This window comes from Carcharodon carcharias, chromosome 4 (genome assembly GCF_017639515.1).
Source record: "Carcharodon carcharias isolate sCarCar2 chromosome 4, sCarCar2.pri, whole genome shotgun sequence".
Lineage (NCBI taxonomy): Eukaryota > Metazoa > Chordata > Chondrichthyes > Lamniformes > Lamnidae > Carcharodon > Carcharodon carcharias.
This window is the reverse complement of record NC_054470.1, coordinates 115958104-115976531: the sequence shown is the minus strand read 5'-3', so window position 1 is coordinate 115976531 and position 18428 is coordinate 115958104. Positions and strand designations below refer to the sequence as shown.

General features: G+C 40.4%; 1 protein-coding gene across 4 annotated transcripts; it reads right to left on the bottom strand.

The window, feature by feature from the left end:
• Positions 1-1816: 1816 nt before the first annotated feature.
• Positions 1817-13502, bottom strand: trmo (tRNA methyltransferase O). 4 transcript variants are annotated; one of them, XM_041186954.1, is made up of 7 exons: positions 13357-13501; positions 12319-12454; positions 10196-10341; positions 9058-9232; positions 5866-6023; positions 3258-4025; positions 1817-2276 (listed from the first exon to the last, which is right to left on the bottom strand). In XM_041186954.1, exons 2-7 carry the CDS (start codon positions 12423-12425, stop codon positions 2059-2061), a joined length of 1572 nt encoding a protein of 523 aa, XP_041042888.1. In that variant the 5' UTR covers positions 12426-12454; positions 13357-13501; the 3' UTR covers positions 1817-2058. The 4 variants fall into 4 exon arrangements, with proteins under 4 accessions (XP_041042888.1, XP_041042887.1, XP_041042889.1 ...); XM_041186953.1 differs by lacking the exon at positions 13357-13501 and adding an exon at positions 13150-13330; XM_041186956.1 differs by lacking the exon at positions 13357-13501 and adding an exon at positions 13150-13335 and having other exon boundaries at positions 2196-2316.
• Between the last annotated feature and the right edge of the window lie 4926 nt (positions 13503-18428).

Below are 18428 nucleotides of genomic sequence, written 5' to 3'. Positions count from 1 at the left end.
ATTGATAGATTTTATGCCAAGGTATTGAGGGTTATGGAACCAAGGTGGGTAGTTGGAGTTGATCAGCCATGATCTAATTACAGAGATGTGGTTACAAGCAGATCAAAGCTGAGAACTAAATACTCAGGGGTATGTGACTTTTCAAAAGGACAAGCAGGAAGGAAAAGGTGGTGGGGTAGCTTTGGTAGTACGAGATGTAATAAGTACAATCACAAGAAGGCATCTTGGATCAGAAAGTATAGAAGCCATTGGGGTGGAGGTAAGAAATAACAAGGCGGCGGCACTGGTGGGAGTAGTCTACAGGCCCCCAAACAGTAGCTATACTGCATGGCAGAGAATAAATCAGGGCATGTAAAAAGGGCAGTACATTAATCATAGGTGACTTTAATCTCCATGTAGATTGGGAAAATCAAATTGGCAGAGATATCCACAAGCAAGAGTTCATAGAATGTATTCGGGACAGTTTCTTAGGACAATATGTTGTGGATCCAACCAGGGATCAGGCTATTTTGGATCTGATAATGTGTAATGAGGCAGGTTTAATAAATGATCTCCATATCCTGGGAAACAATGACCATGATATGGTAGAATTTAGCATTCAGTTTGAGAGTGAGAAACTTGGGTCAGAAACAACTGTGCTAAACTTAAATAAGGGTAATTACAAAGAAATGAGGTTAGAATTGCTTGGAGTGGACCATGATAGAATTTTATCAGAAAAAACAGTTGATGGACAATGACAGATGTGTAAGAAAATAGTTCATGACTCACAACAAAGACATATCCCAGTGAGGAAGAAGGATTCAAGGAAGGGGATAAACCAACCATGGTATACCAAGGAAGTTAAGGATAGTATTAAATTAGAAGAAAAGACATACAATGTAGCAAAGATTAACAGCAAGCCAGAGGATAGGGAAAGTTTTAAAAACCAACAAAAGATGACCAAAAAAAATGAAGAGGGAGAAAATAAACTTTGAGGGTAAACTAGCGAGTAATATAAAAATGGACAGTAAGAGCTTCTTTAAATATATAAAAAGGAAGAGAGACCAAAGTGAACATAGGCCCCTTACAGCATGAGGCTGGGGAACTAATAATGGGGAACCAGGAATGGCAGATGAGTTGAATAAATACTTTGCACAGTCTTCACGGTAGAAGACAATAATAGCATTCCAATTCTAAATAATCAAGGGGCAAAAGAAGGGGAGGAAATTAAGACAATAACTATCACCAGAGCAAAAGTACTAGGGAAACTAATGGGGCCAAAGGCCAATAAGCCCCCTGGGCCTGATGGGTTGCATCCTAGGATACTAAAGGAAGTAGCTACAGAGATACTGGATGCACTGGTAATAATCTTCTAAGAATCCTTAGATTTTGGAAAAGTCCCAGAGGATTGGAAAACTGCCAATGTAATACCCTTATTCAAAAAGGGAGGGAGACAAAAGTAACAAGTAACTATAGGCCAGTTGGCTTAACATCTGTCATTGGGGAAATGCTAAAGTCTATTATAAAGGATGTTATAGCAGAGCATTTAGAATTAATAATCCAATCAAGCAGAGTCAGCATGGCTTCATGAAGGACTTTTAAACTAAAATGCAGTAAGCATAATTCATAGTAAATATGAAGAGACAAACAATTTTGTTGTAATGGGCGTGGAATTAAATTTACTGATGAAGATTTACAGAGCTAGAAATGTCCGAGGTCAAAAACGAATAAAGATTAAAACAACTATGGTACATATGGGTAATTACAATCTTCAGATGAAAAACGGTTAGAGGACAGGCAATAATTGGACAAGATAAAATGAACAGACATAATTCAGTTTTCATTTTCAAGTCACAGACTTTATTTTTATTTTTCCATTATAGACATGCATGTCTGCATTTAGAGTAGGAACTACCCATTTAAATTTGTCATATCACTGCAACACCACTACTAGTGAAGAAGGTAATTACAACGTGATAAGTTTGCATAGGTAGTTTCCATTATAAATGAAGGCACAGGGTCACAAAAAGCAAGTTATCGATCTTCTAAACATTATCAGGAATTTCTGACAGTTCCAATCTAAGCCTTCTCTTTCACTGGTTTTATCCTCAAGATTTCAGCAAAGTCATCTCCAAACCAGGAAGTGATGTGGGCAGTGTCCACAGTGAAGTAAAACAGCACGTCCTGGCACTGTTTTCTACGATATATGGATCTTGGATCCGCTGATAGCACAGCCACAATGGCAGACTTGGCTTCCTCAACTGACTGGAAATATTTCAGTGAGATTTTACCTGGATCTGTAAACAGGCAGAGCTAATTAAACTTTGGCTCTTAAATCTGTCAAAAAAGAAAATTAAATTCTAAAGTTATAATAACAGCTACTATAAAATATAGGCTGAGCGTTCAATAAATACAACCAAGCTGCTGGATCAAGGTTGCCAAGACCATTTAAAAATAATCAGAATTCTGATTTTGTTAAAGCTGCGCAAAATTTGCGAAATAACTTGAAAGCAATTAGTATTAAAAGACACAGTTAATAAAGCATACAGCATCATTGGCTTTATAAATAGACAAGTCATGGAGTACAACAGCAAGGAAGTTATGCCAAATCTTTATAAAACTCTGGTTAGGCTTCAGCGTAGTGCTCTGTTCAATCCTGGGCACCACACTTTAAGAAGAATGTCAAGAACTTGGACAGGAGGCAGAGTAGATTTACTAGAATTGTTCCAGGGATGAGGAAATTCAGTTATGTGTAGAGACAGGAGAAGCTGGGATTGTTCTCTTTAGAACAGAGAAGGTTAAGGGGAGATTTAACAAAGGTGTTCAAAATCAGGAATGGTTTGCTAGAGTAAATAAGGAGAAACTGTTTCCAGTGGTAGGAGGATTGGTAATCAGAGGATACAGGTTTATGCTAATTGGCAAAAGAACCAGAGGCAACATTAGGAAGCTATGTTTTTTTTAAAATGCAGCAATTTGGCTTGCTATGATCTGCCTGAAAGAGAACAGACTCAATGGTAACTCTCAAAAAGGAATTGGATAAACACTTGAAGGGAAAACAATTACAGGGCTATGGTGAAAGAGCAGGGGGGAGAAATGGGACGAATTGGATAAGTCTACCAAAGAGTCGACATAGACACAAAGGGCCGAATAACCTCCTTCTGTACTGCTACTACAATACTTTAGTTTTACAATTCAGTAGGTGTTCCATTTGAATGCAAAGATCTGAATTCTGGCTGCTGGTTTTATTATTAATACAAGCACTGTAATATCTTTCATACCTGTGCCACTTGGAGCCTGAAACCGTTTCAGATCCAATTCTGCATGAGGAGTGAATCGAACCTGCAAGGAAGTTACAGGTGATTGTTTTACCCAAGTTGCAATAGTACTGTTAGATGACTGGTTTCCAGGTACACTAATAGCATCAAGGTTCTTTGGCCATTTATTCTGACAGAGGGTGGCAGCACCTGACTGCTCAGATTCCATGCAAACAACTTTGTCTTCTGCAGTTCCTTGGTTTATAATATCATTGTGAAACAGCTGACGTTTGATTTTCTCCATAGCTAAGAGTATGTTTTCATCAGAAACACCTTCTTTTCCAGCAGGTTCATGAACCTTCTCAGTTTTTAGGTCATGAACGCAAAACTCCTCTTTGTCTGTGGTTTCGTCCATAATGTAGGGTAAAATTGTAGCTCCTACTTGTATGGGGGACTGGTCTTCTCCCTCGAGAAAATCAGCATCCATCTTTCTGAATGGGTGTGTGGCATCTCTAGGAGCATGTTGCACCCGCTCAGTAAAACAATGCCCTATCTCTGGAGCCACCTTGACATGGGCTGGTTCCTTATCCCCACTCTCCATAGTTACTGCCCGACTGACTGGGATAGTTATACCTTCACACTGCTCATCTGGCACAAGAATCTCTTGATGTGATGGACTGTCATTTCTTGGTGGGTCAGCTTTGGGTGTGTCATAATCGGGAATGTACGGCTTAATGTCCAGTACTGGCGTTCCTTGTATCATGTCAATTCCCGAGAAATAAAGAGTGTCACCTAAAGAAATTAAGAAAATAAGTTACAGATAAAAACATTCAACGCTGCGTATTGATTATCAACTATCCTAAAATTCAAAGATTGAATCTATTGGTTACCTATTGCTGACAAATACAATTATAACATAAATATTTAAAGATTAGAAACAAGCTTCAAGGGTGAACTCGGTTATGCAAAATCATGGCAAATTGCCTGACCCCAAGCTGAGCTTTAAACACATTCCGTTCCTACATTCCATCTTTCACCAAGAACGCTCGTTTTTAACTACACGACATAACCTTGGCCACTCCAATGTCGAAACCTGCTAGACTTGATTACTGCAACGCCCTTCCTTTCTTGTGTCCCATCCTCCACCAACTTCAACTATTCCAAAATGCAGTTCTCTCCACTCCCCCATTGATTCTTGCCTTTGCTGATCCACATTCCAGTCTCCCCCAATGTATTAAAATCAAAATGAATATTCAAACAACCAATACAATCTCGCAACCTAATCCAGTCTTGTACCTGAAACAAAAACAGAAAAAGCTGGAAAAGCTCAGCAGGTCTAACAGCATCGGTGGAGAAAAAGGCAAAGTTAATGTTTTGAGTCCGTATGACTCTTCTTGCTTGGTCCCTGTTCTGTGGTCTTATGAGGAAGCCCTTGCTTTTTCATACTGCTCGGAGGAGCCTTGGCTTCAAGCTCTGGAACTCCCTCTCTAAATTCTTCCAGTTCTCTCATCTCCTTTAAAAGCATTTTAAGGTTATAGAATGGTGTCTCACAGGACACCATTTGCCACATCGAGCCCATGCCATCTTCCTGCAAGAGAGCAAGCTAGTCTCACCCATCACCATAATCCTGCAAATTGTTTCCTTATCCAATTCTTATGCCTAACCTAATTCCCTTTCAAAAGCCACAACTAAATCTGCCTCCACCATTCACGACCAAAATGTTTTTCCTCATGTCGCCTTTGGTTCTTTTGCCAATCTCTTTAAATTGAGTCTTCTTGCTCCCAACTCTTATGCCAATAGGAACAGTTTTGCTTTATCTACTCTGTCTAGACACCTCATGATTTTGATCAACTTTATCAAATCTCCTCTCAACCTTCTCTTCTCTATCTTAAAATGCAGCTTTCCAACCAAGCATTTGTTTACTCCCATTAACTGTGCCTACTATGGTTTACAGTGCATTTTCCTGCCTACTTCCATTTGTGAAGCACTGTGGGATATACCTTATGTTAACAATGCAATATAAATGCTACTATTTTATAATTTAATCCTGGAGATCAGATGATTCTCATAAAATCGCTTGTGTCTTAACACCATTGGGACTTTTTAACCACATCATATCTTTACAACCAACTCCCCACTGTTTTCTATGCAGCCCAAGTACCAGGTAGTTTTTGCAAGAGAACCACAAATATATCAGTTATTGGAGATACAGCATCCTTTTCTCAATGCAAAGATAAAACAAAGACTGTACATGCACCATTATGGTCATTGACCATGTAGACAAAAGAATTACAGAATTACTTCTCAGGTTCCTTTATTGTTTTAGGGGTAAGTTTTCAATTCACAGTTCCAGTGCAGAGGTTAACCTGTTGAAAGACAGATTAAGCTTTCAGTCCTCATGATTTTCTGCTCATCCCTTTTCAAGAATGAACACTGTAAATGGATTTACTAGATACATGCTCCTATTGGGCAGAGATCCACCCGAGAAACTTTGAAGCTGCAATGCCATCTCTTTTGTTTTAATTAATTCCAACTTCATACAGAAGAATTCCTGGATTCCTACAAGGACCTCTACTTTTTCTGGATCAAAGTTGCCATTTTAGCCCTACAGGACATTTCTGAAGCAGCATACCTTCAATCCTATCCAGCTTTGCCAGTGTTAAACCTATTGCATTGGGTCGATGAGGGCTTCTTGTAGAAAATACTCCAGTTTTTAATCCATTTAGTCGAGGTGGTTTGACTTTAGCTTTATAGCTCTGATGTCCATTCTTGTGAAAAACAAAGATAATCCTGCATAAATCAAATGTTATATGTTTAATATTTAGAAATTTGATAGCTTTAATAAAATTTACGTACAAGCACAAGGCTAAAGAATAAGATTGCCTTGGTTTGCAGAGTAGAGAAGTTTTAAGAAAAATAAGGAACTAGATTATGCCACCCTTGAAGAACAATGAAACACAATGAAACATAATGGTTGCAGCAAGCTATGGGAAAAGTACGAATTCTGCATTTAGTTTGCTTCAAAGTTGGGTATCTCAGAGTAGTCATTACAACCAGAAATTGTCAACATTAACACTGAATTTGAAAAAAAGAATCAAATCACAAGCTTACAGACAGATCCCCTGTAAGTTCTGTAGCCAACAACTATGACTCTGGTTTCAGAAAAGTTTTGCAGTTGTGGAGAAAATGTTTTGAACTTCTCCACAAGAAGCTGAAGCCACATTAAAATAATAGATTTTAGATTTTAGCTCAGCACGTCAATTGTGTGCCTTGTGCCACAAAAGAGACACGTTTCTGATCCTATAACGCAGGTCTTGCCCAATACTTTGAACATACAAGATAAAAATGTAGGTTCCCTATAACTGATATCGCTTTAGATAAAAATTTATTCCAGTAGAGATACAAGGGATGGTTTTGCTTTGCTGCCAGCGGGAAATTGTACAAGTTGGGAGTGAGAATCAGAAATAGCACAGCAGTACAATGGTTTGCTGATTCATTGCTAGGTTTCATGTCAAAACAACCTCACAAAATTAACTTGATTTTCTATTGTCCAAGGATAAATTCAGTACTCCTGGCAGGGAGTCCAACTAAAAGGGAATGCTTATCAGAGACAATGCTATAACAACACTGAGGTCTTCTTTAAGTATGGTCCTCCACTGGGAGTGCAGGAGCACTAAATTTATACTTGTTTTAGTTTATTCTAATTTTTTTTTCATGCTTCCTAATCATTACAGCAATTTTATCAATCTTTTTTTAAAAAACTAAAATCAAAGATTATTACTGCTCATTGCTGATGACAGGCAACGCTCCTGGCAAAGCTAGGGTAAAAACAAAGCCAATTTATGCACAGAGGAGAAAACAAAGAGTGATTAGTTTATTTCTTCCAGCATTGCTCACTTAGCCCTGGGGGTACAGATACACAAATCAGGAAAAGTAGCAAGGCAGGTTAATAAGGCCATTAAAATAGCAAACCAAGCACTGGGGTTCATTTCTAGAGGAATACAATTAAAAGCAGAGAAGTTATGCTAACCTTGTGTAGAAGTGTAGTTAAATCACACCTGTAATGCTGTGCAGAGCTTTCTGGTCTCCATATTACAAAAAAATATATAGAGACATTACAGAAGGTGCGAAAATGATTCACAAGCATGATACCAGAAATCGAGAGGCTATACTTATCAGGGAAAACTGAACAAGCTGGTGCACTTTTCTCTTAAAAAAAAGAAGCCTGAGGGGGTGATCCGATGAGAGAGAGAGTGTGCAAGAGTGAGAAAGACAGAGAGGAATAGAGAGAGTGACAGTGACAGAGAGAGAGAGAGAGAGAGAGAGAGAGAGAGAGTGTGTGTGTGTGTGTGTGTGTCTGTGTGTGAGCAACGAGAAAATTGGCATAGGATAATTAAGATTAGAGAGTTGAAGGCATGGCTCAAAGACTGGTGTGGGAGAAATGGGTTTTGATTCATGCGGCACTGTCACCAGTATTGGGGAAAGTGGGAGCCATACCTTTGGAATGGTTTTTATTTTTTATTATTTGTTCATGGGATGTAGGGCATCGGTGGCTAGGCCAACATTTATTGCCCATCCCTAATCGCTTCTGTCCAGAGGGTATTTAAGAGTCAACCATATTGCTGTGGGTCTGGAGTCACATGTGGGCCAGACCAGGTAAGGACGACAAATTTCCTTCCCTAAAGGAAATTAGTGAACCAGATGGGCTTTTACAACAATCGGCGATGTTTTCATGGTCGTCATCTCATCAGACTTTTAATTCCATATTTTTATTGAATTCAAATTCACTAGCTGCCGTGGTGGGATTTGAACCCTGGTCCCCAGAGCATTACCCTGGTCTCTAGAATACTAATCAGCGACAATATCACTATGTCACTGCCTTTACCTGAACCGTTCTGGGACCAGTGTTCTGGTGAATCGTATAACTAGGGCAGTACAGAGAGAGGGCTTTAAACTAAATTTTGGGGTGGGGGTGAGGGATCAAGTAAGGGAAGATGTGGTAAATTAAAGGGAAAGGACAAAACAACACAGCAAGGTAGCAATAAGGGTAATTATAATCAGAGCATGGCAGGAAGGGACAGAGTGTACAAACTGAGCAGTGTGCCCGCAGATAAGGCTAGAGTTTGTAAAAAATAGTAAAAATACAGAATTAAAGGCTCTGTATCTGAACGCACGTAGCATTTGTAACAAAATGGACGAATTGTCAGCTCAAATAGAAATAAGTATGCATGATCTGATAGGTATTACAGAGACATGGCTATAAGACAGCAAAGGCTGGAACCTGAGTATTCAAGGATATGTGACATTTCAGAAGGACAGGAAGCTGGGAAAAGGTGGAGAGGTAACTCTTAATTAAGGGTGGCATTAGTACAATAGAGAGGATTTTAGTTCTCAAGTTCAAGATGTAGAATCAGTTTAGGTAGAATTGGGTAAGTTCTTGACTAACAAGAGGCTCAAAGGGTATAGGAGGTAGTCAGGAAAGTGGAATCGAGGCCACAATCAGGTCAGCTGTATCTTATAAAATGGCGAAGAAGGCTCAAGGGGCTGAATGGCCTACTCCTGCTCCTAATTCATCTGAGTGTTCAAATCCCACTATAAGTTCTTAAGATGAATTCAGTAAATCTGGTGTTTTATGGTCTAGGAATGACGACGGATGTTTTTGATCAGAAATTGTAAATTTAATTTTAATTCCAGTTAGAATACTTTAAAATTGAATTATAGAAAGAAATAAATTATGCAGCACTGAACCTCTAACTATATTAGTCACAAAAGTTAAATAATAGGGGTCAGAAACATTTACCTTCCAGAATTGAAATCAACCTACCAGACATGTGAAAACTGATTCAAGCCCATGAGCGAATGTTCCGCATTGTTAAAAATGGCCTTACTAATTTTAAGTCGTGCACGGGATAAGCTACAAATAGTTGGTTGCCGGGGTGTGCCATTTTTGGCAGTGAAGCAGGATTCGATGTATCCGATGGGTACGGGTCGAATGTTTCCTTTTAAAACATAAACATGTAATTCTTAAATTTCATTTCATTCAATACAAATAAGAAATCACAGTCAAACTATATTAATTACAATCAGCAGGCCAAGAGCAGGATGTAAAAGGTGTTAAATACAGAAACAGACTTGAAATATTAAGTTATATGAAGCAGACTTGTATATAATAAAAAATATACTGTTACAATCAGAAAACACAGGAGATTTGACTGTATTATCAGATACCTATAATTTATCACTGTCAGTACGCTTTTAACAAGTATAACTACTGTTGATGAATTGCTATGGCACACTGTACATGCCATTGGCAAGTGAAGTTTCTCTAAATGGAACATTTCCATTTTTCTGCTTCACTGCTTCTAGGACAGCTCTGGTCCAATAATTTGCTCAGTAAAACTGTCCCTACACAGCACTAACAAAGAGCTTTCACCACAGTCTCAAAAGAATACTTCATACTTTTGGTGTGTTCTGTTTTCTATACCAACTATTCTTGTGGTCTTTCCAAAAGAAATTTTAAATTAACTATCACTCAGTGTCAAATTTGTCCTTTGGACACACACTCAGGGGATCCTAGATTAACGTCCTCTCCCAATTTTTATTTTCTAACTCTACCCTCTCAGATCTATACATGGAATAAAGGCAGATCTTCACTAGCCAAACTGGCTTCAGATCTTGGTTCTGAGATCAAGAGACTCCATGCCAATTCATAACACCACAATTTCCCTACTCAGCCCAGCAATTTGTGCTGATACCCAACATGGAACTCACAGCTCTAAATATCATTATATGGAGTCATTACTTTAGCAATCAATATGACTCGATCTACATGAATGACGATTTCAATTTAGTCAGTTTCTGGACCACAGGGTTCAAAAAGCACAAGGAAATTTCTTGTAAAAGCAGTTCATTGCAGGCCCAAGGTAGAACCTGCAATAAATTGAACAACTAAAATTTCATACCTTTCTCCAAAGATTGGGATACTTGATCATCTCGATTTCTGATAGGTATGTAATCCTGGGAGGGCTCCTTTTTCAAACCTTTCAGAAGGGTGTGCAGGTCCTCAATAGATTTCTTATGTACATGGACAGCTTTGTTGACTTGTTGCCTAATATTGTACATTTAAAGTTACAGATCAGCAACGCTTTACTCATCCTCCCTCTTTTAAGAAAAAGATAGAGATACAAACATTTCAGAGTTCCTGTGGCCCACAATTTTGAATCAATTGGGAAGTACCCATCCTCCCAGAGAAAGACTATCTGGGTACTCTCTAGAGCCAATCAGAGCAATAGTAAAATGGTATTCTTGTGACAATGTATTTTTCAATGCACTTTGGAGAACTATGATAAACAATACTTGCTCCATCAATAAATCTACCTACATAGCTTTAAAAATGTCTCAGGATGCACCTATGTACTAACCCTTCTACATATTCAAATGCTCATCTTGGTTATCTGACATGCTGCTAGAATACCACCAAATGTTTTATAAGATCTTGTATTTGTACTGCACCTTTAACATAGAAAAAAAATGGAGTCATCAGACAAAAGCAGAAACTGAGCCTATAAAAATATTAAAAAGGGTGATCAAAATCTTGATAAAAGAGGTGGGTTCAAAAGATAAGAGAGAGAGGTTGAAAAGTTTCAGGGAGGTAATGCCAGAGCATAGGGCCTAAGCAGCTGAAGGCATGCCACCAATGGTTAAGACAGTGGATGACAGACCAGACCCTAGAGATGGAGGAACACAGCTCTTGGAGAATTGGAAGACTGGAGTTTGTTACAGAGACAGGTAGAGGAAAGGCAACAAGGGGAATTAAACACAATGATGAAAGTTTTCAATTGATAGGTCCCTGAGGGACTAAAAGCTAATGTAATTCACAGAGATTAGAACAAATAAATTTGCACAGAACCACCAGAGCACCACCTGCAGGTACTTTTAAAAGGAAATGAAGTAAGCACTTGCATTTCTATAGCACCTTTGAAAACTTCAGGCCATCAATTGGCATCTTACAGACACTGAATTACTTTTGTTATGTAGGAAACATGGCAGATAATTTGCAAACAGCAAGTTCCACAAACAGTATCTTCGTGCAGGAGCAGTTTGGACCCTAAGCAAAGATTTGTTTTGAGGCCCTTACATTTCACTAGACAAAATAGTAAATACGCTGTAACCTCTGCAGTCAAGAATGCTTGGGACTAAGTCATTTCTGGATTTCAGAATTTTCTGGATTATAAAATGACATTAGAATACTTAACCAGAAGTCACTGTGGCTATAAATATTTAGCTGAAGCATAAAACAGTGATCAAACATTATAAAGCACTTATAAAAATGTTTAACTTATTCAAATACTGTATCTTCCATTTTCCACTCACAAAAGTACTGTACCAAAATGATGCCATGAGTTGCTTGGGTCTGATCAAAAACTTCCAGATAATTTGTGTTTCTGGGCAATAGATTTATGGCAAGGTTACAGTGTATTACCCATTCATTTTAAGATGATCATGTTTTCAAAAGAAAGCATAAGGGGCTGAGCGTGACTTAAAGAAGAAAATCTTGCATTTACATAACACCTTTCACTAACTTAGCACTATGTAGCAATGTAAGTAGATTTGATGTGTGATCACTGTTAAATGTTGGAAACATAGCAGCAATTTGCACAGAGCTCCCAAAAACAGCAATGTGATAAAGACCAGATAATCTACTGGTTGAGGGATAAATATTGGCCAGGACGCCAGGCAGAACTCCCCTGTTCTTCCTCAAAATAGCTTCATGACAGCCTTTAAATCCAACCAAGGCAGCAAATGGGGCCTCACCTTAGTGACATCTGAAAGATGTTAGTTGACTATTGAAAGTATGGGGAGCAGTGTGGGGTTAGAACCATTAGATTAACTAACATGAAAACAAACACCAGCACAGATTTAAAAACAGAAAATGCTTTAAAAATTCAGCAGGTCTGGCTGCATCTGTGAAGAGAGAAACAGAATTAATGTTTTGAGTCCATATGACTGTTCTTCAGAGCCCAGCACAGATTTGACAGGCTAATTAATCTGTGCTGTACCAATACGCAAGTCTAAGAAAAATTACCTGGATTTCTCAGTCAGGTGGTTAATAGACGCTATCTTGTAATATGTGCACTCATGTATATACTCAAATCTACAATTTTCATTCCACAGTGGCTCAGTGAATAGCATACTCTTGCCTCTATGTCAGAAGTCCTAGTCTATAGAGATTCAAACACAAAAGTTAACAATGTCAGAGGGGCAATACTGAGGAAGATAACATCTTTCAAATGAGATGTTAAGCAGTCTGCCTTCTCATGTACATGTCAAAGATCCCATGGCCACTATTTTGAAGAGACAGCAGGAGACTCCCAGGTGGAAAGCGAAATCACTTTAGGGATGTCCTCAAAGCATCCCTGAAGAGGCCAAACATCCCCACTGACTCACGAGAATCAGGGTCTCACGGTTTGTGACTGCCCAAAACGGAGGTTAATTCAGGAAGGCATCGAGACTCTTCAACGTGAATGTGCAGAGGTTAAGTTGAGGTGTCAGAGAGATCACACAAACCTCCAATAACCCACGTACCCAACCTTTCGAACACCACCTGCCCCACACAGGGCAGAGTCTGCACATCCTGAATTGGACTTATCAGCCATCTCAGAAACCACTGGGCCTGAGTGGAAGCAAGTCATCCTCCATCCCGAGGGACTGCCTAAGGAGATTTTGAAGAAGAGCAGGAGTGCTTCTCTCCCCGGTGTGTGTGTGTGTCCTGGGACAAATTTTCCTCCCTCCATCATGGCGCCCACTAAAAAAGGTGAGCTGATCATGACCGCCTTGCTGATTGTGGGATCTTGCTGTGCGCAAATCGGCTTGTGTGTGTTCCCTGCAGTGAGTACACTTCAGAAAGAGGTGCGACCTTGTCTGCGATGCGCTTCAGGGCGGCACGGATATGTGACAGGCGCTATAGAGAGGCAAGTCTTTCCGCTCGGCTGAGAATGAGTAGCCTTGTGGTTGACGCTCAGATTGAGGGGGGTGGGGGGTGATGATGGCCTGTGCGGCGGCGGCGGCCACAGCCGCCTCGGAACTCGGCTCGGCTCCGCTCCCCTGCCTCGCCCCCGAGTACCTCAGCTTGCGGAGCTCGGCCCTCAGCGCTCGCGCCTGTCCCTGCAGCTCCGCGCCCGGGCGGACACCCAATCCCGGTCCGAGGCGCCGCTCTGGCCCGTCCATCGTCCAATCAGCGGAGAGGTCCCGCTCACAACATGTGACCGACTCGCATATCACGTGACTCTGACTCACGCCGCGCCTGCGCCCTGGGAGGGAAGCTGTCCGCCACCATGGCAACAGCTGTCCACCTCCTCCATCCCTTCAATGATGACAGGTTTCAAATCAAATATTGTTTATATTATTTATATTATATGTGCCCCCTTCTTAAAGGGGTACCACTCATAAACTGTAACAAAAAAAACATTCAAATGAGACCTAGCAATCAAATTAACTTGGCAATTCCAGAGTGATGATGCCTCCATGTGCCCACTCGAAGCCCAAGGATCTCCTTATCTGTTGGGCTCAATGATATCTTTTGAGTTAATTTGTTAGAGGAGTGGATGCTGAGCTGCTGGTGTCAAATCTACAGAGCAAACCCGTCCATTTCAATGCTCTCCCCTCTCCGTAAACTTGAGTTGCCTGTATCCTAACTTGCACCAAACCCCATTCGCTCATCACCCCCTGTGCTCGCTGACCGAGAATGGCACCCAGTCTTGTCCCATCTCAATTCTAAAGTTCTCCTCCTTGTTTTCAAATCCCCCATGGCCTCACTCCTTTCCTATCTCTCCAAACTCCTCCAGCCCTAAAACCCTCCCAGATCTCTGTGCTCCTCCAACTCTGCTGGCCCATTCCCAATTTTAATGACTCCAGCATTGATGACTGTGCATCCAGCTGCTTGGACCTCAAGCTCTGTGATTCCCTATACCTTTTCATTTCTCACTTTCCTCATTTTAGACACTGCTTAAAACCTGTCTCTATAACAAAGCTTTTAGTCACCTGCCCTAATGTCTCCTTATGTAACTTGGTGTCAAATTCTGTTTCATAACTCTGCTGTGAATCAGTTTGGGATGTTTTAAGATGGTAAAGGTGTGTTATGAATTCACATTTTTGTTGAGATTCGAGTGCAAGCATTAAAACACAGTTTTAAAGAAAAATTCATAGCTAAATAGAATCTGATAAGTTTATATAGTCAAGTGCTGAGTCACGCATTCTAGGAAGGCAGCATTTAAATCCCGGCTCTGGGCTAAGTTGAATTGCTGATCTTTGCAAGGATGCCAATTGTTTTTACTTCCTCAGAACTGCGCTGAAGTTTCAGCCTAGATTATATACACAAATCTTTGGAGTGGACATTTAATGAGAGAGGATTTGTTTCAACCGTGATGCTCCTTGTAGTTCAATATCCTGCTGACACTAAGAAAAGATTATGCAGTCTGTCTATTCACACCCAGTCACACACTTCTTCAAATATCTACCTAATTCCCCTGTACATTTTTCTGCACTATCTGCCCCCCTTTACTATATATTCACCATCCTCTGCATGAATTAAGTCTGAGCTATCCATGCATTTGGCCTTAACTTGAAAACTTGCCTCCTTCCACCTCCCAACCCACACTGCCACCCTTCCTGGTTCTCTCACATGCTTTGTAACCTTCCAGACCCCAGAATTCCAGCTTCTAAAAAGCAAGATCACAATTATGCAGAGGCAATACCCCCTCCACAACTCCCTACTACTGCAAAACCCAGTTCTTACAAAATAATTCCAACCTTGTATCAGAAATGGTGAACTCTTTGAAAGAGTTGTCCAATTTAGTCCCTCACCCCATCTTTAACCCCATAACCGTGAAAATTCACCGTCTTCAAGTGCAGGTCCAAGTCAATTCCCTTTTGAAACATCCCATGGAATCTGTTTCCACCACCTTTCCAGGTGGGCACATCAGATCTTAAAAACCCTTTATATCAAAGTCTTTTACCTTCAAGACCCCGGGTTTGAATTCAGTGGGATTAGTAATTTAAATCCAAACTGCCATGCTCACATAGGAACCTAGGAACAGGAGGAGGCCACTGAGCTTCTTGAGCCTGTTTCACCATTCAGTGTGATAATGGCTGATCTGTGGCCAAACCCCATATATCTGTACGGGCTTCATATCCTAAGAAAGGATACACTTGCCATAGAGGGAGTGCAGCAAAAGTTCACTAGGCTGATACTGGGGATGGCAGGATTGTCGTATGAGGAGAGATTCACTAGAGTTTAGAAGAATGAGAGGGGATCAGTTTGAAACACATAAATTCTAACAGGGCCAGACAGACTGGATGCAGGGAGGATGTTTCCCCTGGTTGATGAGTCTAGAACCAGGGGCCACAGTCTCAGGATACGGGGCAGGCTATTTAGGACTGAGATGAGGAAAAATTTCTTTACACAGAGGATAGTCAACCTGTGGAATTCACTACCACAGAAGGCTGTGGAGGCCGGGTCAGTGAGTATATTCAAGAAAGAAATTGATAAATCTTTGGATATTAGGGGTATCAAGGGGTATAGGGAGAAAGTGGGAATATGGTGTTGAGATAGAGGATCAGCCATGATCATATTGAATGGTGGAGCAGGTTTGAAGGGTCGAATGGCCTACTCCTGCTCCTGGCTTCTATGTTTTATTCCTTAATACCTGTAATTAACAAAAATCTATGAAACACAGATTTATAATTTACAATTGATCTAACATCAGTTGTCATTTGTGGGAGAGAGTTCCAAACTTCTACCATCCTTTGTGTGTAGAAATGTTTCCTAATTTCACTCCTGAAAGGCCTGGCTTTAATTTTTAGACTATGCCCCCTAGTCCTAGAATCCCCCACCAGCAGAAATAGTTTCTCACTTCTCACTTCTGAGGTTAGAGTAGATTTAGAGTTTTTGTGTGCTATGTGCTTCCTTAGTAAGGAGAATACTCCAGGAATAATCACAAAGTCTGGTCTAACTTATAAATAAAATCTGGGAGAAAATGTTGATCTTGGATGGGTGAAGGCTGCTCCATTAACACAGCAGTACAGAGTGCTGTTTAATCATTAGGGCAAAAAACCCTTTTGCTGGGAGGGGAGGGAGAATATTGTGAGCTTTTGTATCTAATCATTGCTACACCTAAGAATGGGGCTTCTTTCTCTAGAAAAGAGAAGGTTAAGATGTGACCTGATAAAGGTCTTTAACGTTTGATAGCGTAGATGTAGAGAAGATGTTTCCACTTGTGAGCGGGACCAGAACTATGAGCCATAAATCTAAGATAGTCACTAATAAATCCAGTAGGGAATTCTGAAGACACTTCTTTACTCAGGGAGTGGCGAGAATGTGGAACTCACTATCATAGGCTATGGTTGAGGTGAATAGTAGCAGTAGATGCATTTAAGGGGAAGCTGGATAAACACGATGGAGAAAGAAATAGAAGGATACGAACATTTGAGTTAGGAGCAGGAGTAGGATGTGCCGATAGGGTAAAATGAAGAGGAGTGGGAGGAGGCTCAAATAGAGTGTAAATACCAGCATGGACCAGTTGGGTTGAATGGCCTGTTTTTGTGCTGAAAATACTTTATAATACGTGACTTAGGCTATGCTGGGTGTTGGCACCAGATGTCCAAAATGAAAACTGTCCTATTCCCAGAACAAGAATCGCTTACTTTGCTATGCATAACATTCAAACAACAAAATTAAAACAGAAACCTATCCTAAAAGATAATCTATTGACACTGCATCATCGCATAGCCAGGAGAACATATAACTGTAGGTTCTTCTGTTGATTGTTTTTGTTCTTCCATACTCCTCTGGAGGGAGCTACAATACTGCTAATGGAGAAAAGTTATCTGGCTACAAATAGAAACATGAATTAAGAGTGCTTTATACCTTGAACAGCTAAATCACAGGAAAAATACTTAACTGAAAAGTTGCCATCAAAACGATGTAGAAAAATGAACAACTCAAATGTCACAGTTTTGGTAAATATTTTTCAAATGGCCTGTTGGGAGCTAAATAAATGAATTGTATTTCTATAATGCCTTGTATGACCTCAAAATGCTTTCGAGCCAATGAAAATTTTTTGAAGTGTAATCATTGCCGTAATGTAGGAAATGTGGCAGCCAATCTATGTACAGCAAGATTCCACAAACTGCTGAAATAACAGATGAGTCTATTGCTTTATTAATGTGTTTTTTGAGGGATAAACATTGGTTAAGAAACTGGTGAGATATCCCCTGCTCTTCATTGAAATAGTGCCATGGGATCTTTTACATCTACCAGAGAGGACAGATGGGGCTTTGATTTGATGTCTCATTCAAAAGGCTGCACTACTGCCAATGCTGTGCTCCTTCAGTACTGAGCTGGGAGTGCCAGCCTAGATTTTGCACTTAAGTCTCTGAAGTGGAAGTTGAACCCACAAACTTCAGCTTCAGAGATGAATGTGTTACCTGCAGAGTCAGTGATGACACCTTTTTTATATTTTCCTCTATTTTCGCATGTTAGTGAAAATGTTACCAAGTTTTATTTTGCTAACAGTGAAAGGAGGAAATTTCTACATGGTTGCTTTTGACTTTTTAAGATGGACACGCTGGTGGGATATTTGTTCCCACGGTGTAGAGGTGCCATTTATTTTTGAGGCTCCAACATCATTTAAATTTGGCAGGCAAGCAGTGGGTAGCATATAGCAGGCATCCCAAACATAGCCCTTGAGACTTAGACTTCAGGATCAGGCCAAGCCTGCCATCAGCAAAGTAGGTTGCTGGGATCTTGAGGCCACAAAGGTTTGGGGTCCTGGGAAGGTAGCAGATGAGATTTATTTTGTGTGCCCTCATCCATGTCTGTGTTACCTCCAGACTCCAATTATCCCATTGCTCTCCTGGCCAGTCTCCTATCTGGCACCGTCTGTAAACTTGAGCTCACCCAAAAGTCTGTTTCCTGAATCCTAACATGAATCAAGTCCCGTTCACCTATCAGCCCTGTACTCACTAATCTCCATTGGCTCCTGGTCTGACAACATCGTGATTTTGAAATTCTCACCCATTACCTTGCCCCCTCTCTATCTCTGTAATTCCTCCAGCCCCACAATCTTCCAAGATACCTTCACTCGTCTAATTCTGGCCACTTGAACATCCCCAATTTCTCTCCATCAACCATTGGCA

What these genes read in the sequence shown, in the direction of transcription:
- trmo (XM_041186954.1), bottom strand. Translation starts at nt 12,425, where the DNA reads ATGCTATTCACTGAGCCACTGTGGAATGAAAATTGTAGATTTGAGTAT. An exon ending in AATCAGTTTTCACATGTCTG is followed by an intron (nt 6,024 to 9,057) that starts GTAGGTTGATTT and finishes TGATTTATGCAG; the next exon opens with GATTATCTTTGTTTTTCACA. An exon ending in AAAGCTGGATAGGATTGAAG is followed by an intron (nt 4,026 to 5,865) that starts GTATGCTGCTTC and finishes TAATTTCTTTAG; the next exon opens with GTGACACTCTTTATTTCTCG.